General features: G+C 38.2%; 1 protein-coding gene across 1 annotated transcript in view; it reads right to left on the reverse strand.

Annotated features, from left to right (window-relative positions):
• The window catches only part of LOC133547601 (zinc finger protein 568-like), a 44,225-nt gene extending 20,558 nt beyond the window's left edge, over window positions 1-23,667 (reverse strand). Inside the window, exons 1-4 of the mRNA XM_061893214.1 lie at window positions 23,251-23,667; window positions 21,425-21,649; window positions 18,403-18,621; window positions 4,594-5,789 (exon numbers count right to left, since the gene is read on the reverse strand). Of these exons, the coding sequence (XP_061749198.1) occupies window positions 4,594-5,789; window positions 18,403-18,621; window positions 21,425-21,649; window positions 23,251-23,353 (1,743 nt within the window). The 5' untranslated portion in view covers window positions 23,354-23,667. The remainder of the gene's footprint in view (window positions 1-4,593; window positions 5,790-18,402; window positions 18,622-21,424; window positions 21,650-23,250) is intronic.
• Window positions 23,668-24,778: the final 1,111 nt, after the last annotated feature.

Consider the following 24,778-nt stretch of genomic DNA (forward strand, 5'->3'; position numbering starts at 1 on the left):
CGGTCAAGTGAACATGTTTTCTCTATGTCAACCAGCAAGTTTTTGGATGGGAAAATTGTGATATATATCTTACTGAAGACATCAGTGGATTATTTGTCGTCCTGCAGCAGCTGTGAGCCTGGCTCCTCGGCTTATCTCTTAGACTCGAGGTATGCCTTTACAATCTTTAAAACCTCACTAAAACACTATTAAAACAATAAGCAGATAAGGGATCTTCCAGAATTATCCTAGTAAATGTGTCTAATTACATCTGAAACGCTCACACTGCCGTCGCCCGGAGCTGTCGCTTTTTTTTTTCCCTTTCTATTCCTTCACTTTCAATATCCTAATTCAAGAATCTTTCATCCTCACTCAAATTAATGGGGAAATTGTCGCTTTCTCGGTTCGAATTGCTCTTACTGCTGGTGGCTCCCATTAAAAACAATGGGAATATGTGTGGAACCCTGCAACTCATGACATCACGCGCACATACGTCCGGTAAAGGCAAGGCTTTTCTATTAGCGACCAAAAGTTGCGAACTTTATCGTTGATGTTCTCTACTAAATCCTTTCAGCAAAAATATGGGAATATTGCAAAATTAAATGATCAAGTATGACACATAGAATGGACCTGCTATTCCCGTTTAAATAAGAAAATCTAATTTCAGTAAAGATTTTCAATGAGATTTTCTTATTTAAACAGGGATAGCAGGTCCATTCTATGTGTCATACTTGATCATTTCGCGATAATGCCATATTTTTGCTGAAAGGATTTAGTAGAGAACATCCACGATAAAGTTCGCAACTATTGGTCGCTAATAAAAAAGCCCTGCCTGTACCGGAAGTATGTGTGCGTGACTTCACGAGTTGTAGGACTCCACACATATTCACATTGTTTTTAATGGGAGCCACCAGCAGTAAGAGCAATTCGGACCGAGAAAGCGACAATTTCCCCATTAATTTGAGCGGGGATGAAAGATTTGTGAATTAGGATATTGAAAGTAAAGGACTAGAAGAAAAAAACGCAAAAAAAAAACAAAAAACGTGACGGCTCCGGGCGACGGCAGTGTGAGCGTTTCAGATGTAATTAGACACATTTACTAGGATAATTCTGGAAAATCCCGTATCTGCTTATTGTTGTAATAGTGTTTTAGTGAGATTGTAAAGACATACCTCGAGGTCGGATGGCTGCGGTGAACACACTTTGTCTCAGAGAGAAGCCGAGGAGCCAAGCTCACAGCTGCAGCAGAACGACGAATAATCCAATGATTTCTCCGGTAAGATATATATCACAATTTCCCCATCCAAAAACATGCTGGTTGACGTAGAGAAAACATGTTCGCTTGACCGCTCTGTGTTAAAAACAAACAAAGAAACACCGGCTGTGTCTCGGTGCTAAAGACAGCTGCAATCCACTGCTTTCCACTAACAGCATTCTTCTTTATAGTCTCCATTATTAAATGAACAAATTGCAAAAGATTCAGCAACACAGGTGTCCAAAATACTTTGTAATTGCGCGATGAAAAGAGACGACTTTTAGCCGTGTTTGGTGCTACGCTAATATGTCCCCTCCAACAGGTGATGTCACGCGTATGAGTCATCATTCCGCGACATTTTTAAAGGGGAACATTATCAGCAGACCTATGTAAGCGTCAATATATACCTTGATGGTGCAGAAAAAAGACTATATTTTTTTAACCGATTTCCGAACTCTAAATGGGTGAGTTTTGGCGAATTAAACGCCTTTCTGTTTATCGCGCTGGAAGCGATGACGTCAGAATGTGACGTCGCCGAGGTAATACAGCCGCCTTTTTCATTTTGAACCCATTGTAAACATTGGGTCTCAGCTCTGTTATTTTCTGTTTTTTCAACTATTTTTTGGATCCTTGGAGACATCATGCCTCGTTGGTGTGTTGTCGGAGGGTGTAACAACACTAACAGGGAGGGATTCAAGTTGCACCGAAGATGCCAAAGTGTCTGCCGCCAGACCCCCATTGAATGTGCCAGAGTGTCTGCACATTTTACCGGCGATGCTAAGACAGACATGGCACAGAGATGTATGGATAACCTGCAGATGCATTTGCAAAGATAAAGTCAACGAAATCACAAAGGTGAGTTTTGTTGATGTTGACTTATGTGCTAAACAGACATATTTCGTTGCGGCGTGACTGCGAGCTAATCGATGCTAACATGCTATGCTAATCAACGCCAACATGCTATTTACCGGCGGTGCTAAAGCAGACATGGCACAGAGATGTATGGATAACCTGCAGATGCATTTGCAACTATAAAGTCACAGAAATCACAAAGGTGAGTTTTGTTGATGTTGACTGTCAGCTGATCGATGCTAACATGCTTAGCTAATCGATGCTAACATGCTATTTACCGGCGGTGCTAAAGCAGACATGGCACAGAGATGTATGGATAACCTGCAGATGCATTTGCAACTATATTACGTTTCTTTCCACCCACATTTAATGCGAAAAAAACACTTACCAATCGACGGATTTAAGTTGCTCCAGTGTCACGAGATGCGAAAGTCCTGATCGTTTGGTCCGCACATTTTACCGGCGATGCTAACGCAGCTATTCGGCTATGCTATGGCTATGAATAGCGTCAATAGCTATTCGCTCAATAGCTTCAGTTTCTTCTTCAATATTTTCATACTCCAACCATCTGTTTCAATACATGCGTAATCTGTTGAATCGCTTAAGTCGCTGAAATCCGAGTCGAAATCCGAGCTAATGTCACTATATCTTGCTGTGGTATTCACCATTGTTTGTTTACATTGGCAGCACTGTATGACGTCACAGGGAAATGGATAGTCGCATCGCAAATAGCGAAAATCAAGCACTTTAAAACTTTTATTAGGGATATTCGGAGACCGGTAAAATTAAAAAAAAAAACTTCAAAAAATACAACATGCCACTGGAAACTGATTTTTATTGTTTTTACCCCTTTTGAAATTGTGATAATGTTCCCCTTTAACAAGAAACCCGTGGGAAATTTAAAGGGTAACATTATCACAATTTCAGAAGGGTTGAAACCAGTAAAAATCAGTTCCCAGTGGCTTATTTTATTTTTTTAAGTTTTTTTCAAAATTTTACCAATTATGTAATATCCCAAAAAAAGGCTTTAAAAAGCCTGATTTTCGCTATCTGTAAATCCACCGTCCATTTTCCTGTGATGTCATATAGTGACGCCAATACAAACAAACATGGCGGATAGACCAGCAAGATATAGCAACATTAGCTCGGATTCAGACGTGGATTTCAGCGGCTTAAGCAATTCAAAAGATTACGCATGTATTGAAACGGATGGTTGGAGTGTGATGGCAGATAGCGAAAACAAAATTGAAGAAGAAACTGAAGCTATTGAGCGAATAGCTTTTGAAGTTATTCGACGATCGCCTTCTAACCAACGATTGCATCTTTTGACCACTGGAGCAACTTAAATCCATTGATTGGTAAATGTTTGTTTGGCATTAAATGTGGGTGGAGGGAAAGGCTGGAGGCAAATATAGCTACAAATGTACATACAGCTAGCCTAAATAGCATGTTAGCATCGATTAGCTGGCAGTCATGCCGTGACCAAATATGTCTAATTAGCACATAAGTCAATAACATCAACAAAACTCACCTTTGTGATTTCGTTGACTTTATCGTTGGAAATGCATCTGCTTTGAGTGTCGCAGGATATCCACACATCTCTGTGCCATCTGTCGTAGCATAGCTGTCGTCTGTAAAATGTGCAGAACAAACAAGGGACTTTCGCATCTTTTGACCACTGGTGTACTTGAATCCGTCGATTGGTATGTGTTTGTTTGGCATTAAATGTGGGTGGAGGGAAAGGCTGGATGCAAATATAGCTACAAATGAGGCATAATGATGCAATAGGTACATACAGCTAGCCTAAATAGCATGTTAGCATCGATTAGCATGCCATGCTAATCGATGCACACGCCACGTAAGTCACCTTGAATCCGTTCCTGATCGTGTTGTTACACCCTCCGACAACACACCGACGAGGCATGATGTCTACAAGGCACGGAAAACATTAGAAAAAACGGAAAATAACAGAGCTGATTTGACTTGTGTGTGTAATGTGTTTGAGAAAATAGTGGATTGCTTCCCGTTGTAACGTCACAGGTGAAAGGTCATTGCTCCGACAGCAAACAATTGAAAGGCGTTTAAATCGCCAAATTCACCCTTTTAGAGTTCCGAAATCCGTTAAAAAAACACATGGTCTTTTTTCTGCAACATCAAGGTATATATTGACTCTTACATATGTCTGCTGATAATGTTCCCCTTTAAAATTGCAATTTAGTAAACTAAAAAGGCCGTATTGGCATGTGTTGCAATGTTAATATTTCATCATTGATATATAAACTCTCAGACTGCGTGGTGGGTAGTAGTGGCTTTCAGTAGGCCTTTATATTTAACAGTAGAAGATGAGAGGCACTACATACAACATCAAATATACATTCATATTAAACATGCTGTGTTTTTAAAGTACATTTAGCACAATCACGAAGTGTTTTTAAATCCCTGCAGCTTCCATGACTGTTAAACACTTGTGTTTACTGACCTGATACTTATGCCAGAATATCTTATCACACATTGCAACTAAATTGTTTCTCTCCAGTGTGTGTTCTCATGTGTCTGGTCATGGCAAGCTTTGTGGAGAAATGCTTCTTACAAACAGGGCAAGTAAAAGGTTTCTCTCCAGTATGTGTTCTCATGTGTGCGGACATCTTAGGCTTTGTGGAGAAAGTCTTCTTACAAACAAAGCAAGTAAAATATTTCTCTCCAGTATGTGTTCTCATATGTGAGGACATGTTAGACTTTGTGGAGAAACTGTTCTTACAAACAGAGCATGTAAAAGGTTTCTCTCCAGTGTGTGTTCTCATGTGTATGGAGATGTCAGGCTTTCTGGAGAAACACTTCTTACAAACAGAGCAAGTAAAAGGTTTCTCTCCAGTATGTGTTCTCATGTGTGTGATCATATGTTGCTTTGTGGAGAAACGCTTCTTACAAACAGAGCAAGTAAAAGGTTTCTCTCCAGTATGTGTTCTCATGTGTTCGGTTATGTTAGACTTTCTGGAGAAATTCTTCTTACAAACAGAGCAAGTAAAAAGTTTCTCTCCAGTGTGTGTTCTCATGTGTCTGGTCATGGCAGGCTTAACGGAGAAACTCTTCTTACAAACAGAGCAAGTAAAAGGTTTCTCTCCAGTGTGTGTTCTCATGTGTGTGGTCATGTGTTGCTTTGTGGAGAAACTTTTCTTACAAACAGAGCAAGTAAAACGTTTCTCTCCAGTATGTATCCTCATGTGTATTGTAATATAACTCTTGTGTCTAAATGATTTCCCACATTCAGAGCAGTCCAAGTGTTTGTTGTTAGTGAGATGTCTCGTATCACCTTTGGAGTCATTTTTACTCTCCAAAGGTTTTTGGATGTGGTCACTGTGATCAGAAGAGTGTGACATCATGTGGTCCATGTCTGACAGTGGAGCAAAGATGCTGTCTGGTTCTGACTTTATATCTTCACAATGCTCTCCATCAGCTTCTGTGATGTGTTGACTTACAAGCTCCGCCCCTCTGTTCTCCTCACTTTGACTGTGATGAAGCTGTAAGGACTGAGCTTCATCTTCATCATTAGCCTCCTCCAACCTTTGAAGCTGATCCCACAGTTCCTCCTCTTCCTCTTTAATGTGGGAGGGGGCCTGTAGCTCCTTCTGTCCCACACTGGAGCTCCACTCCTGCTGTTTGGAGGGAATCTCTTCTTGACTCTCTGCTGACACCTGCTGGACGTCTGCAGAACATACAACACAGATGAGGTGTTACTGTGTTGAAGTTTGCAGTATTCAAACTATTCACATGTGAGCTAGGCCAAACAGACAGTGCTGGGCAAGCGACCTGGAATATGTAGTAAGCTGAGCTACAAGTTACTCCCAATTAAATGTAGCTAAGCTATCCTCAGAGAATTGTAGCAAGCTACACTACACGCTACACTGCAAAAGCAGCGTAAAAATACCCATCATCTCAAACAGGTAAATTCCCAAACAAAATGAAAATAGCTAAAATTGCACCAATTTATAAGACTGGAGACAAACACCAATTTACAAATTATAGACCTGTTTCTCTACTTCCACAATTTTCTAAAATCATTGAAAAACTGTTCAATAACAGATCAGAGAGTTTTACAAACAAACGTAGAATATTAGATGAGAACCAATATGTATACAGAGCTAATATTTCAACTTTGATGGCTGTAATAGAAATGACAGAAGAAATGACCAATGCAATAGATAGTAAAAAAAAAAATATGCGGCAGCAGTGTTTATTGATCCAACTAAAGCATTTCACACAATTAATTACAATATTTTAATCAAAAAACTAGAACGATATGGCACCAGAGGGCTGGTCTTAAACTGGATTAGAAGTTATTTAACCAACAGGAAACAATACGTGAAGCCGGGCGAACACACTTTTTTTTACAACACTAAATATATCCTGTGGTGTACCTCAGGGAGCAATACTAGGACCAACATGGTTCAAGCTTTATATAAATGACATTTGTAAAGTTATAAAATATTGAAAGCTAGTATTATTTGCGGATGAAACAACAGTGTTTTGTTCAGGAGAGAACACACAGAAGATAATACAAATAATAACAGAAGAAATTTAATTAAAAAGATGGTTTGACAAAAACAGACTCTTTGAATCTCGGTAAAACTAAAATAATGCTATTTGGTAACAGTAGAAAAGAAGTGTCAAACACAAATACAAATAGACGGAATAGAAATTGAAAGAGTAAATGAAACCAAATTTCTAGGTATAATGATTGATGATAAAATGAACTGGAAATCTCATGTAAAAAATTTACAACATAAAGCAGCAAGAAACACGTCAATAATGAATAAAACAAAACATGTTCTGGCCCAAAAATAGCTTCATATTCTCTACTGCTCACTAGTGTTACCATATCTGAGTTATTGTGCAGAAAAATGGGGAAATAATTACAAAAGTACACTTCATTCATTAACTGTGTTACAAAAAAGATCAGTTAGAATAATACATCATGTTGGATATAGAGAACATTCAAACCCTTTAATCATTGAATTGAAAATACTGAAATTCCACGACATAGTGAATTTGCAAACAGATAAAATTATACACAAAACAAAATATAACCTGCTAGCCAAAAATTTACAAACTATATTCTCAAAAAAAAGAGGAGAAATGTAATCATAGTGAAAAATGTAATTTAAAACATTTGTATGCACGTACAACACTTAAGACCTTCAGTATATCAGGATGTGGAATTAAATGATGGAATGGATTAAGCACAGCAATCAAACAATGTACTAATATCATCCACTTCAAGGAACTCTTCAAACTTAAAGTGTTTACAAAGTAGAAAGAAGAAGAACCATGATAATAAACATTCTGAATTTATGTCATCAATCCATTCATTTTCTAGATAATCTTACTCATCTCACCATACGAGTATTATTTATTTATTTTTATTGTGATTACTTATGGAGTATATGGTCAATAAATTGAGAACTGGAAGTGAACAAAAGTTTTAGCAACTGTTATGTAAAAGAAAAGGGGTAGGATTAAATAAGCTCTGCTTCTTCCTACTCCTTTTCAAACATGTTGAAAAGACAAACTGGAAATTGTGATGTGTCATGTTGTATGTGTGATGTATCATGTTGTATGCATGCATGTGTGATGTATCATGTTGTATGTGTGATGTATCATGTTGTATGTGTGATATATCATGTTGTATGTGTGATATATCATGTTGTATGCATGCATGTGTGATGTATCATGTTGTATGTGTGATATATCATGTTGTATGTGTGATATATCATGTTGTATGCATGCATGTGTGATGTATCATGTTGTATGTGTGATATATCATGTTGTATGCATGCATGTGTGATGTATCATGTTGTATGTGTGATGTATCATGTTGCATGTGTGATGTATCATGTTGTATGCATGCATGTGTGATGTATCATGTTGTATGCATGCATGTGTGATGTATCATGTTGTATGCATGCATGTGTGATGTATCATGTATGTGTGATGTATCATGTTGTATGCATGCATGTGTGATGTATCATGTTGTATGCATGCATGTGTGATGTATCATGTTGTATGTGTGATGTATCATGTTGTATGTGTGATATATCATGTTGTATGCATGCATGTGTGATGTATCATGTTGTATGTGTGATATATCATGTTGTATGCATGCATGTGTGATGTATCATGTTGTATGTGTGATGTATCATGTTGCATGTGTGATGTATCATGTTGTATGCATGCATGTGTGATGTATCATGTTGTATGCATGCATGTGTGATGTATCATGTTGTATGCATGCATGTGTGATGTATCATGTATGTGTGATGTATCATGTTGTATGCATGCATGTGTGATGTATCATGTTGTATGCATGCATGTGTGATGTATCATGTTGTATGCATGCATGTGTGATGTATCATGTTGTATGCATGCATGTGTGATGTATCATGTTGTATACATGCATGTGTGATGTATCATGTTGTATGCATGCATGTGTGATGTATCATGTTGTATGCATGCATGTGTGATGTATCATGTTGTATACATGCATGTGTGATGTATCATGTTGTATGTGTGATATATCATGTTGTATACATGCATGTGTGATGTATCATGTTGTATGTGTGATGTAACATGTTGCATGTGTGATGTATCATGTTGTATGCATGCATGTGTGATGTATCATGTTGTATGTGTGATATATCATGTTGTATGCATGCATGTGTGATGTACCATGTTGTATGTGTGATGTATCATGTTGTATACATGCATGTGTGATGTATCATGTTGTATGTGTGATGTATCATGTTGTATGCATGCATGTGTGATGTATCATGTTGTATGTGTGATGTATCATGTTGTATGTGTGATGTATCATGTTGTATGTGTGATATATCATGTTGTATGCATGCATGTGTGATGTATCATGTTGTATGTGTGATATATCATGTTGTATGCATGCATGTGTGATGTATCATGTTGTATGTGTGATATATCATGTTGTATGCATGCATGTGTGATGTACCATGTTGTATGTGTGATGTATCATGTTGTATGCATGCATGTGTGATGTATCATGTTGTATGTGTGATGTATCATGTTGTATGTGTGATGTATCATGTTGTATGTGTGATATATCATGTTGTATGCATGCATGTGTGATGTATCATGTTGTATGTGTGATATATCATGTTGTATGCATGCATGTGTGATGTATCATGTTGTATGTGTGATATATCATGTTGTATGCATGCATGTGTGATGTATCATGTTGTATGTGTGATGTATCATGTTACATGTGTGATGTATCATGTTGTATGCATGCATGTGTGATGTATCATGTTGTATGTGTGATATATCATGTTGTATGCATGCATGTGTGATATATCATGTTGTATGCATGCATGTGTGATGTATCATGTTGTATGTGTGATATATCATGTTGTATGCATGCATGTGTGATGTATCATGTTGTATGTGTGATGTATCATGTTGCATGTGTGATGTATCATGTTGTATGCATGCATGTGTGATGTATCATGTTGTATGTGTGATATATCATGTTGTATGCATGCATGTGTGATGTACCATGTTGTATGTGTGATGTATCATGTTGTATACATGCATGTGTGATGTATCATGTTGTATGTGTGATGTATCATGTTGCATGTGTGATGTATCATGTTGTATGCATGCATGTGTGATGTATCATGTTGTATGCATGCATGTGTGATGTATCATGTTGTATGCATGCATGTGTGATGTATCATGTTGTATGCATGCATGTGTGATGTATCATGTTGTATACATGCATGTGTGATGTATCATGTTGTATGCATGCATGTGTGATGTATCATGTTGTATGCATGCATGTGTGATGTATCATGTTGTATACATGCATGTGTGATGTATCATGTTGTATGTGTGATATATCATGTTGTATACATGCATGTGTGATGTATCATGTTGTATGTGTGATGTATCATGTTGCATGTGTGATGTATCATGTTGTATGCATGCATGTGTGATGTATCATGTTGTATGTGTGATATATCATGTTGTATGCATGCATGTGTGATGTACTATGTTGTATGTGTGATGTATCATGTTGTATACATGCATGTGTGATGTATCATGTTGTATACATGCATGTGTGATGTATCATGTTGTATGTGTGATATATCATGTTGTATACATGCATGTGTGATGTATCATGTTGTATGTGTGATGTATCATGTTGTATGCATGCATGTGTGATGTATCATGTTGTATGTGTGATGTATCATGTTGTATACATGCATGTGTGATGTATCATGTTGTATGTGTGATGTATCATGTTGCATGTGTGATGTATCATGTTGTATGCATGCATGTGTGATGTATCATGTTGTATGCATGCATGTGTGATGTATCATTTTGTATGCATGCATGTGTGATGTATCATGTTGTATGCATGCATGTGTGATGTATCATGTTGTATACATGCATGTGTGATGTATCATGTTGTATGCATGCATGTGTGATGTATCATGTTGTATGCATGCATGTGTGATGTATCATGTTGTATGCATGCATGTGTGATGTATCATGTTGTATGTGTGATGTATCATGTTGTATACATGCATGTGTGATGTATCATGTTGTATGTGTGATGTATCATGTTGTATGCATGCATGTGTGATGTATCATGTTGTATACATCCATGTGTGATGTATCATGTTGTATGCATGCATGTGTGATGTATCATGTTGTATGCATGCATGTGTGATGTATAATGTTGTATGCATGTGTGATGTATCATGTTGTATGCATGCATGTGTGATGTATAATGTTGTATGCATGTGTGATGTATCATGTTGTATGCATGCATGTGTGATGTATCATGTTGTATGCATGCATGTGTGATGTATCATGTTGTATGCATGCATGTGTGATGTATAATGTTGTATGCATGTGTGATGTATCATGTTGTATGCATGCATGTGTGATGTATCATGTTGTATGCATGCATGTGTGATGTATCATGTTGTATGCATGCATGTGTGATGTATCATGTTGTATGCATGTGTGATGTATCATGTTGTATGCATGCATGTGTGATGTATCATGTTGTATGCATGCATGTGTGATGTATCATGTTGTATGCATGCATGTGTGATGTATCATGTTGTATGCATGCATGTGTGATGTATCATGTTGTATGCATGCATGTGTGATGTATCATGTTGTATACATGCATGTGTGATGTATCATGTTGTATGCATGCATGTGTGATGTATCATGTTGTATGCATGCATGTGTGATGTATCATGTTGTATGCATGCATGTGTGATGTATAATGTTGTATGCATGTGTGATGTATCATGTTGTATGCATGCATGTGTGATGTATCATGTTGTATGCATGCATGTGTGATGTATCATGTTGTATGCATGCATGTGTGATGTATCATGTTGTATGCATGCATGTGTGATGTATCATGTTGTATGCATGCATGTGTGATGTATCATGTTGTATGCATGCATGTGTGATGTATCATGTTGTATGCATGCATGTGTGATGTATCATGTTGTATGTGTGATGTATCATGTTGTATGCATGCATGTGTGATGTATCATGTTGTATGCATGCATGTGTGATGTGTCATGTTGTATGCATGCATGTGTGATGTATCATGTTGTATGCATGCATGTGTGATGTATCATGTTGTACGCATGCATGTGTGATGTATCATGTTGTATACATGCATGTGTGATGTATCATGTTGTATGCATGCATGTGTGATGTATCATGTTGTATGCATGCATGTGTGATGTATCATGTTGTATGTGTGATGTATCATGTTGTATGCATGCATGTGTGATGTATCATGTTGTATGCATGCATGTGTGATGTATCATGTTGTATGCATGCATGTGTGATGTATCATGTTGTATGCATGCATGTGTGATGTATCATGTTGTATGCATGCATGTGTGATGTATCATGTTGTATGCATGCATGTGTGATGTATCATGTTGTATGCATGCATGTGTGATGTATCATGTTGTATGCATGCATGTGTGATGTATCATGTTGTATGCATGCATGTGTGATGTATCATGTTGTATGCATGCATGTGTGATGTATCATGTTGTATGCATGCATGTGTGATGTATCATGTTGTATGCATGCATGTGTGATGTATCATGTTGTATGCATGCATGTGTGATGTATCATGTTGTATGCATGCATGTGTGATGTATCATGTTGTATGCATCCATGTGTGATGTATCATGTTGTATGCATGCATGTGTGATGTATCATGTTGTATGCATGCATGTGTGATGTATCATGTTGTATGCATGCATGTGTGATGTATCATGTTGTATGCATGCATGTGTGATGTATCATGTTGTATGCATGCATGTGTGATGTATCATGTTGTATGTGTGATGTATCATGTTGTATGCATGCATGTGTGATGTATCATGTTGTATGCATGCATGTGTGATGTGTCATGTTGTATGCATGCATGTGTGATGTATCATGTTGTATGCATGCATGTGTGATGCATCATGTTGTACGCATGCATGTGTGATGTATCATGTTGTATGCATGCATGTGTGATGTATCATGTTGTATACATGCATGTGTGATGTATCATGTTGTATGCATGCATGTGTGATGTATCATGTTGTATGTGTGATGTATCATGTTGTATGCATGCATGTGTGATGTATCATGTTGTATGTGTGATGTATCATGTTGTATACATGCATGTGTGATGTATCATGTTGTATGTGTGATGTATCATGTTGCATGTGTGATGTATCATGTTGTATGCATGCATGTGTGATGTATCATGTTGTATGCATGCATGTGTGATGTATCATGTTGTATGCATGCATGTGTGATGTATCATGTTGTATGCATGCATGTGTGATGTATCATGTTGTATACATGCATGTGTGATGTATCATGTTGTATGCATGCATGTGTGATGTATCATGTTGTATGCATGCATGTGTGATGTATCATGTTGTATGCATGCATGTGTGATGTATCATGTTGTATACATGCATGTGTGATGTATCATGTTGTATGCATGCATGTGTGATGTATCATGTTGTATGTGTGATGTATCATGTTGTATGCATGCATGTGTGATGTATCATGTTGTATGTGTGATGTATCATGTTGTATACATGCATGTGTGATGTATCATGTTGTATGTGTGATGTATCATGTTGCATGTGTGATGTATCATGTTGTATGCATGCATGTGTGATGTATCATGTTGTATGCATGCATGTGTGATGTATCATGTTGTATGCATGCATGTGTGATGTATCATGTTGTATACATGCATGTGTGATGTATCATGTTGTATGCATGCATGTGTGATGTATCATGTTGTATGCATGCATGTGTGATGTATCATGTTGTATGCATGCATGTGTGATGTATCATGTTGTATGTGTGATGTATCATGTTGTATACATGCATGTGTGATGTATCATGTTGTATGTGTGATGTATCATGTTGTATGCATGCATGTGTGATGTATCATGTTGTATACATCCATGTGTGATGTATCATGTTGTATGCATGCATGTGTGATGTATCATGTTGTATGCATGCATGTGTGATGTATAATGTTGTATGCATGTGTGATGTATCATGTTGTATGCATGCATGTGTGATGTATAATGTTGTATGCATGTGTGATGTATCATGTTGTATGCATGCATGTGTGATGTATCATGTTGTATGCATGCATGTGTGATGTATCATGTTGTATGCATGCATGTGTGATGTATCATGTTGTATGCATGCATGTGTGATGTATCATGTTGTATGCATGCATGTGTGATGTATCATGTTGTATGCATGCATGTGTGATGTATCATGTTGTATGCATGCATGTGTGATGTATCATATTGTATGCATGCATGTGTGATGTATCATGTTGTATGCATGCATGTGTGATGTATCATGTTGTATGCATGCATGTGTGATGTATCATGTTGTATGCATGCATGTGTGATGTATCATGTTGTATGCATGCATGTGTGATGTATCATGTTGTATACATGCATGTGTGATGTATCATGTTGTATGCATGCATGTGTGATGTATCATGTTGTATGCATGCATGTGTGATGTATAATGTTGTATGCATGTGTGATGTATAATGTTGTATGCATGTGTGATGTATCATGTTGTATGCATGCATGTGTGATGTATCATGTTGTATGCATGCATGTGTGATGTATCATGTTGTATGCATGCATGTGTGATGTATCATGTTGTATGCATGCATGTGTGATGTATCATGTTGTATGTGTGATGTATCATGTTGTATGCATGCATGTGTGATGTATCATGTTGTATGCATGCATGTGTGATGTGTCATGTTGTATGCATGCATGTGTGATGTATCATGTTGTATGCATGCATGTGTGATGTATCATGTTGTACGCATGCATGTGTGATGTATCATGTTGTACGCATGCATGTGTGATGTATCATGTTGTATGCATGCATGTGTGATGTATCATGTTGTATGCATGCATGTGTGATGTATCATGTTGTATGCATGCATGTGTGATGTATCATGTTGTATGCATGCATGTGTGATGTATCATGTTGTATGCATGCATGTGTGATGTATCATGTTGTATGCATGCATGTGTGATGTATCATGTTGTATGCATGCATGTGTGATGTATCATGTTGTATGCATGCATGTGTGATGTATCATGTTGTATGCATGCATGTGTGATGTATCATGTTGTATACATGCATGTGTGATGTATCATGTTGTATGCATGCATGTGTGATGTATCATGTTGTATGCATGCATGTGTGATGTATAATGTTGTATGCATGTGTGATGTATCATGTTGTATGCATGCATGTGTGATGTATAATGTTGTATGCATGTGTGATGTATCATGTTGTATGCATGCATGTGTGATGTATAATGTTGTATGCATGTGTGATGTATCATGTTGTATGCATGCATGTGTGATGTATCATGTTGTATGCATGCATGTGTGATGTATCATGTTGTATGCATGCATGTGTGATGTATCATGTTGTATGCATGCATGTGTGATGTATCATGTTGTATGCATGCATGTGTGATGTATCATGTTGTATGCATGTGTGATGTATCATGTTGTATGCATGCATGTGTGATGTATCATGTTGTACGCATGCATGTGTGATGTATCATGTTGTACGCATGCATGTGTGATGTATCATGTTGTACGCATGCATGTGTGATGTATCATGTTGTATGCATGCATGTGTGATGTATCATGTTGTATGCATGCATGTGTGATGTATCATGTTGTATGCATGCATGTGTGATGTATCATGTTTTATGCATGCATGTGTGATGTATCATGTTGTATGCATGCATGTGTGATGTATCATGTTGTATACATGCATGTGTGATGTATCATGTTGTATGCATGCATGTGTGATGTATCATGTTGTATGCATGCATGTGTGATGTATCATGTTGTATGCATGCATGTGTGATGTATCATGTTGTATGCATGCATGTGTGATGTATCATGTTGTATACATGCATGTGTGATGTATCATGTTGTATGCATGCATGTGTGATGTATCATGTTGTATGCATGCATGTGTGATGTATCATGTTGTATGCATGCATGTGTGATGTATCATGTTGTATGCATGCATGTGTGATGTATCATGTTGTATGCATGCATGTGTGATGTATCATGTTGTATGCATGCATGTGTGATGTATCATGTTGTATGCATGCATGTGTGATGTATCATGTTGTATGCATGCATGTGTGATGTATCATGTTGTATGCATGCATATGTGATGTATCATGTTGTATGCATGCATGTGTGATGTATCATGTTGTATACATGCATGTGTGATGTATCATGTTGTATGCATGCATGTGTGATGTATCATGTTGTATGCATGCATGTGTGATGTATCATGTTGTATGCATGCATGTGTGATGTATCATGTTGTATGCATGCATGTGTGATGTATCATGTTGTATACATGCATGTGTGATGTATCATGTTGTATGCATGCATGTGTGATGTATCATGTTGTATGCATGCATGTGTGATGTATCATGTTGTATGCATGCATGTGTGATGTATCATGTTGTATGCATGCATGTGTGATGTGTCATGTTGTATGCATGCATGTGTGATGTATCATGTTGTATGCATGCATGTGTGATGTATCATGTTGTATGCATGCATGTGTGATGTATCATGTTGTATGCATGCATGTGTGATGTATCATGTTGTATGCATGCATGTGTGATGTATCATGTTGTATGCATGCATGTGTGATGTATCATGTTGTATGCATGCATGTGTGATGTATCATGTTGTATGCATGCATGTGTGATGTATCATGTTGTATACATGCATGTGTGATGTATCATGTTGTATGCATGCATGTGTGATGTATCATGTTGTATGCATGCATGTGTGATGTGTCATGTTGTATGCATGCATGTGTGATGTATCATGTTGTATGCATGCATGTGTGATGTATCATGTTGTATGCATGCATGTGTGATGTATAATGTTGTATGCATGCATGTGTGATGTATCATGTTGTATGCATGCATGTGTGATGTATCATGTTGTATGCATGCATGTGTGATGTATCATGTTGTATGCATGCATGTGTGATGTATCATGTTGTATGCTTGCATGTTCCAAATAAACTCAAACTCAACTAATACTTTGTCGATATTCAAGCCACAAAATGCAAATGGAGTATTGTCGGCCTTTTTTGGATGGTTAGAGAGGACCTCCCATTGGCTCCATTGCAAGTGGACTTTTATTTACATTTATGAGTTAGAATTAGGGCTGGGCGATATATGGAATATACTCCATATATTGTGGGTTTGTCTCTGTGCGATATAGAAAATGACTATATTGTCAGTATTGGAGTATATGTTCTCACGCAGTTGCTTTTAGCCGCGGGCATTACACTACATCCTCTTCTCACTCTTTCTTGTCTCTCCTTCTCACAGAGACATAAAACAAGCACACCTTCTCACATACGTCACATATTGTCGCGCGTGCAACGTCATACGCCCTCGCAGAGCAGACAGGTAGCGGCATGGTAACGTTAGCTGTGATGCTAACGGGGTGGTGCTAGTGGTAATACGAGAGAAAGAAGGTGCTAGTCTGGTAACAAATGAAGGAATAATAAATTTTCAAGAAAAACGGCACAGGGTCCATTGTCTGGCGGTGGTTTGGCTTCAAGCGGGAAGATTTTGAACAGGCAACCGTAATGTCAAGTATGCGGCAAAAGCGTTGCTACAAAAAGTTGCAGCACTGCTAATGTGTAGCATCATTTGAAAAGTCACCCGCTAGAGAATGAGGAGTGCTTGAAACTCTGCATGTCAACATCTCAGTTTGGTGCCACACCCACAAAATGCCCAAGCAACCATTTCCACATCAACACCGTATGAAAAAACTGGTCAACAACAGAAGGAGATAACGTCCGCAGGAACCTACCACATAGTGAAGGACATACACTATTTGATTTCCTATTATGCAGCACATTTTCATTTGACAGTTATTGAAATATCTTGTGTGACATCCTGCACAAAAGTGCACTTTATTTGTTTTAAACTATTGTAGTCGCCTTCTGTACAAAAAGTGCACTTTAATTGAGTGTTGTTTTGATATTTCATCTTAGTGACATCATGCACAAAAGTGCACTAATAGCTTGTTTTGAAATGTCTCTGACAATCTTGCACTTTCTGCTTTGGAAATGACATGAATGTTTGTGCCACTGCTTAATAACTGTTTAATAAATACACTTTTGCTAATTTGACTTAGTTGTGGTTTCCCTCTCTTCATGAAAGTTTAAAAGTAGCATATATGAATGCAGTATGAAGAAGAATGTTTGAATGTAGACACATAGAATCATCATACTGCTGTGATTATATGCATCAAGTGTTCATTCAAGGCTAACGCAAAATATCCACATATATATATGGTGTATCGTGATGTGGACTAAAAATATTGAGATATTAAAAGGCCATATCGCCCAGCCCAGTTAGAATGTGATTTTTTTTGTGTAAATATATCAACCGTTGTGTCTTTCATAATGATTGTGAAAAATAGAAAAATTCCTCAAAAAAGTGCAGATCTCCTCTAAATTCCAATGATTAGATTTAAGACTTGAAGTGTATGAACATGAAGTGATGAAGCCTACTTGGATGAGAGGACAAAGGTCTTGTAAGACAAAGTGAAGAGTCCAGTTGTGATGGATTGAATGCCCTGAGAATAAAATGTTGTGCTTACTTGGACTGTGATGAAGCTGTGAGGACTCAGGTGGTTTGTCTTCATGCTCTTCAGTCTTCACAGAGACAACAGTCAGTGGAAACTTGCTGACATCAGCCTCCTCCTGCCCTACAGGACACTCTCCCTCCTGACTGATCCACACTTCCTCCTCTTCCTCTTTAATGTGTGGGGACTGTGGATCCTCCTCTTCCTCTTTAATGTGAGGGGGCTGCTGGACATCTGTTGGGTAAATAAGTAAATAAGATAAAGAGAGAATAGAAATAGTTTTGAACTGACACTGTTAACACAATGACATTATTTGTGTTCTTTCCTGTGTTGTGTTAAAAGTGTGTAGCAAAACAACCAATAAAAACACAGGAAATACATCCTTTTTTCCTAAAATTAATTCAAAAGTGGTACAGTGAGTACAAAAACAGACTTGGAAATTTAATGGGGGGCAATTTGAAAAGTTTTTATAAATACGAGGCAGCATTGATTGAGGCATTCTTAACTTCACTGATGTAAAGTGTGTAAATAGTTAATTCTGTATACGGTCTATTACACCTAATCTTTATCTCTAAACTTAACGATAATATTTTAATGACATTGTCATTAACATAACTTCAATATCATGGAAATAAGAAAAAATCTAATACCAAAATCACTTAAAAAAAACATTCATCGTTTGTTTTTGTTATCATGCAAAATACGTTTTGGTGGTCATTTTGTTGGCTGGGCCGAAAGGAACTTTTACCAAAAACATGTTTTACTATGTGCTTTTTTATGGAGTATCTTCATTAACAATTCCTCTTTTGGTATTGGAGACCATCTACGACACGCTGAAGGAAAGTCAGTCACCTTTATGTTCTTCTAATAAATCAAGTGTTGACTACTTTGGTTATTGAAAATAAATGTTTACTTTCACTTATTGATGCATGTAGGTCAGAGTCAGGAAGGGAAATTATTAGATTTGATTACAGTATAAAATGTACTTGGTGAGTGTGTGAGTTTTGTGTAAACATGTTGATACAGGTTTACATCTTCTTGGGGACTGGAACACAGATATGTCCTGAAAGGATGCACCCATTTTTAAAACCTTCACTAAGTTGTGCCACCAACATTGTCTCACTTAGCTCATTAAGCAAACTACCAGGGTGAGTGAGTCCTTTTAAACCTTCATAAACCTCCTTGTTACTTCTGACCAGTCTCAGATCACCACAAGTGGAACTACTGTATGCGGCTTAAGTGATCATTCCATCAATTTTTGTACCTGTAAAGAACATAGAACCGAGGATGACGGCCACAAAACAAGCAAAGCTACAATCCTCAAGACCTAGACTAGCAAGGCTTTCAATGACAAACTGCCAAATTAAGACTCGCCCAGGTACTTGCAGTTCTAGGTGGAGTGGGTCTTTCAGGATGCTCTCTGCTTTCCTGAGACAGCGGGAGCTGTACAGGTCAGCCAGGGAGGGGAGGGGGCATCCGATGATCTTCTGGGCGGTCTTTATGACCCTCTGGAGCGCCGTTCTCTCTGCGGCCAAGCAGCTGCTGAAGCACACGCAGATGCAGTAGGGCAGGATGCTCTCAATGGAGCACCAGTAGAATGACACCAGCAGTTCCTGAGAGAGGTGCTTGTTCCTCAGTATTCTCAGAAAGTGCAGTCTCTGGTGTGCCTTCTTGATGGTAGCCGTGGTGTTGGTGCTCCTGGATAGGTCGTCGGCCAGGTGGACTCCCAGGAAGCGGAAGTCAGAGACCCTCTCCACGCTGTCATCGCTGATGATCAGGCTGAGATTGAATTTTTTTTCTCCCCCCTCCTCCCCTGTTTCTCCCTTTTTTTGAAAGGGGCGCCGGAAGTTGTAAGACCCGTCAGCGATCCTGTTCTGTCTCCCTGTAATGTTGGTCTGCTCTTGAATGGGATTGTGCGGAAAACTTTATTTTCTCCCCCTGGAATTATTAAAGTATTTCTGATTTTGATTGTGTTTTTATTGGCCGTCTTCAAAAGTAATGATTTTTCCGGTGCAATTTCTTAAATTTTGATTCGCCGAAAGTTTTATCAGTCACAAATACTGCCTCAGTTTGCACTCCGACAACTTTACCGTGAGGGGGCTGTCAAAATAAATACTTTAGAGAGACAACAAAACTTTGCTAATTAGTACTAATAATCTACATTGATTGAGACATTGATAGACAGCAGAGAAGTTACTAAATCCAAATAAAAGTTGAATATATTTTTTAAAGATATCTGGCTTGTATCTTCAGTAGAGATGTTAATCGCTGAGAATTTATCGATATGATACCCTAATTGATATTCCTTATTGATACCAGTATTTATCGGTACTGCATGTAATTTGTGGAACTAATAAAAGTGGAAAAAAAGGCATTTTAAATAGCATTCCTATTAGCACAAGAGGTTGAACACCTCCAACATGATTTTCTGTAACATCAGGGAAGTCGTTTATCAACAGCTGTTTATTTGAAGTCTTAAAGAAGTCAACTATGCGTGCAGTACAGGGTGAAATCTTCTCTTCTTGTCAATAACACACACATCAAACTTTTGTTGCTTCCTTATTTGTCATTATTCAAAGCTGATTGTAATGTGTAGCAGCGGCAGCTGAACTCAATGTGACAACGTGTCATAGTTACCTCAGTCAGCTGGAATTAAAAATACAAATAGTTGTGTCGTTAGTCCAGAATCTTCACGGTCCTCATGGACGACATAATTAGGAACCAGTACTAAAAAAATGGTAACTGGTATACATCTCTTATCTTCACCACTAAACCTTTGAAATATGCTGACATATGTGCTGCTAAAGGTAAATAAACAGTAGCCATATTGAATGTTTGCCTTCATTTGACCACGTGAGGTTAGAAGGACGGCCTCTAGGTCACATGGTTACACCCCAGCAATTACACTGTTGATGATTGATTTTTAAATGGTGGTGTTAAAAAGCAAATATATCTCCATCTTTAGTGATAAATGTGGCCCCCGGATGAACATGTGTCACAAACATTGTATTAGATGATATGTGGATGTTGTGCTTACTTGGACTGTGATGAAGCTGTGAGGACTCAGGTGGTTTGTCTTCATGCTCTTCAGTCTTCACAGAGACAACAGTCAGTGGAAACTTGCTGACATCAGCCTCCTCCTGCCCTACAGGACACTCTCCCTCCTCTTCCTCTTTAAAATGTGAGGGCTGTGGATGTGTGAAACTGTCCCCCTGCAGATGAGGGAGACATTCTTCTTGGTGTTCCATCAGCTGATGGATGTCTACAGGACACAAACAAAAGACATTTTAGGGACGGCGTGGCGCAGTGGGAGAGTGGCCGTGCGCAACCCGAGGGGCACGGGTTCAAATCCCACCTAGAACCAACCTCGTCACGTCCGTTGTGTCCCGAGCAAGACACTTCACCCTTGCTCCTGATGGGTGCTGGTTGGCGCCTTGCATGGCAGCTCCCTCCATCAGTGTGTGAATGTGTGTGTGAATGGGTAAATGTGGAAGTAGTGTCAAAGCGCTTTGAGTACCTTGAAGGTAGAAAAGCGCTATACAAGTACAACCCATTTATCATTTATTTATTTTAACTACTACAGGACTGTCTCAGAAAATTAGAATTTTTTGATAAAGTCCTTTTATTTTCTGTAATGCAACTAGAATTTTGAAAATGTCATACATTCTGGATTCATTATACACCAACTGAAATATTGCAAACCTTTTATTATTTTAATATTGCTGATAATGGCATACAACTTAAGAAAACTCAAAAATCCTATCTCAAAAAACTAGAATATTTCCTCGGACCAAGTAAAAAAAAAAAAAAAAGATTAATAAGAGCAAAACAAAATCAAACATTTGAAAATGCCAATTAATGGACTCAGTACTTGGTTGGGATTCCTTGTGCACTGAATACTGCATCAATGCGGCGTGGCATGGAGGCAATCAGCCTGTGACATAGCTGATAAATGGTAAATAGTTCTACTTGTATAGCGCTTTTCTAACCTTTTTTAAGGAGCCCAAAGCGCTTTGCAACTATTTTCAGCCATTCGCCCATTCACACATACATTCACACACTGATGGAGGGAGCTGCCATGCAAGGCGCTAACCAGGACCCATCAGGAGCAAGGGTGAAGTGTATTACTCAAAGACACAACGGACGTGACTAGGATGGTACAAGGAGGGGATTGAACCAGTAACCCTCTGATTGCAGGCACAGCCACTCTCCCAACTTCGCAACGCCATCAGCTGAGATGTTATGGATGCCCAGGATGCTTCAATAGCGGCCTTTACCTCATTTGTATTATTGGGTCTGGTGTCTCTCAGCTTCTTCTTCTTCACAATACCCCACAAATTCTCTACGGGGTTCAGGTCAGGGGAGTTGGACAGTAATGCCATGGTCAATACACCAGTTACTGGTGGTTTTGGCACTTTGGGCAGGTGCCAGATCATGCTGGAAAATTACATTCTAATCATATAGCTTTTGCACACATAAATAACTTGTCAAACCTGCCAGCTATCAGGCTAGTTTTACAGTGTCAATAACCATGGTAACTGACTCTGACTTTGTCTTACCTCTCTTGTTTTTGGAGATAAAACTCTCGAGCTTTGCATACTCAGGACTTTGCGCTTAACCAGCTCTCTGGAATATTCCCCCGGTGACTGTGAGTTTTGTGTAAACATGTTGATACACATTGTTACAAACATCAACCTCTCATAAATATTGTGTCTGAAACTGTCTCGTTTTTATGAACAACATAAAACAATCAGTATATCATCCTCACATGACAATTCATCTTCCTATAGACAACCTATTCAAGATGTGTGTTAAAAATAAAAATAAAGTTAGTAAAGATGTGAGAGTAAGAAGTAAACAAACCTGTTCTGTGTAACACAACTTGAGGTTTTTCATGTTGTCGCTCCTTCTGCTCTTTTGTTGGACAAAGCTCCTCTTTGTACTCTGCTATGGTTCTTTGGCACATTTTCACACAATCACAACACTTTACACTCACATTTGATCTCTACTTAGTGATGTGTTTTGATCACTTCCGCCTCTCTTTGTTAGCAGCTAACAAGCTAAGCTAACTAGCAGGCTAAGCTAGCTCGAGAAGCATCAAAGTGCGCTCAGACTAATATAACCGGATGCAAACAGTTATTAACGATGTTTACTCTATTTACTAGAGTGTAATAAAGGACATATATGTGCACATGGAGGCACAGATTAAGAACACTGAACTGTGACGACTGCAATAACGTCTTCACCGTCAGACGCCATCTTGCTTTATCCTCGCCGTGTTTGGTTCGCGCGCAGTGTTGTCAGATCTCGCGAGAGAAACAAGTAAGCAGCTCTTTTCCAAATCTCGCGAGAGGAATAAGTACAACCAGCTTTCCACCACCTTCTTCTTCTTCTTCCTTTGTTTTTATGGCGGTTGGCAAGCAACCTTCTGGTGTGCATTAGCGCCACCTACTGTAATGGAGTGTGGACCGAGGTGGATCCCTACTCTATATTCTTTTACTTAACCCAGTGTTTTTTAAATATGTTTATATTGCTTTATATCCTATGTTTTCTGAATGCAATCCTAATATATCTCCCACTTCTAACCTAATATTTTCTTTTGCTAACTTATTTTCCAGTATTTCTCTTTCTCTATTGTATTTCCTACATTGTATTAAGACATGGTCAACATTTTCTATCTGGTGGCAAGAATCACACAGCCCTGTAGTATGTTTGCCTATCAATTTTAGTGAACTATTTAGATATGTATGCCCTAATCTCATTCTAGTAATAATGTCTTCTTCCTTCCTATTTCTACCCCCTCCTCTCATGACACCTACTCTCCTCTGGACTTTGTAAAACTCTCTACCTTTTGTTTCCTTATTCCAATTATCCTGCCACTTTTTATTGTGTTCTATCTTAATTATGCTCTTCACTTCTTCTTTACTGTGCTTAATCTCCATGTTTACTTCTGTTTTAGTGCTTGCTTGTTTTGCGTATCTATCAGCTAACTCAATTCCCTCAACTCCTACATGAGCAGGAACCCAGAGAAATGTTACCACACCTCCCGCTTTATTTATTCTGTAGATTGCCTGAACTATTTCATAAACTATATCTAGTCTTGTTTCTGATGTTATGTTTTTTATGCTCGTCAATGCACTGCTGGAGTCCGAGCACACGACTACTTTCCTAGCTTTGTTTTCCTCTATCCAGTTAACTGCCATATAAATTGCTACCAATTCCCCCGTAAAAACAGATAGTTTATCACTAATTCTTTTATTCAACACTATATTTCTCTGTGGGATAACTGCAGCAGCTCCTACTTTACTATTTATAGTTTTTGATGCATCTGTGTATATCATGATGTTGTCAAAAAACATTTCCTCAATCCATTGTTCTATTTGGTAACTAT

The sequence above is a fragment of the Nerophis ophidion genome, unplaced genomic scaffold (genome assembly GCF_033978795.1).
Source record: "Nerophis ophidion isolate RoL-2023_Sa unplaced genomic scaffold, RoL_Noph_v1.0 HiC_scaffold_132, whole genome shotgun sequence".
Classification (NCBI taxonomy): domain Eukaryota; kingdom Metazoa; phylum Chordata; class Actinopteri; order Syngnathiformes; family Syngnathidae; genus Nerophis; species Nerophis ophidion.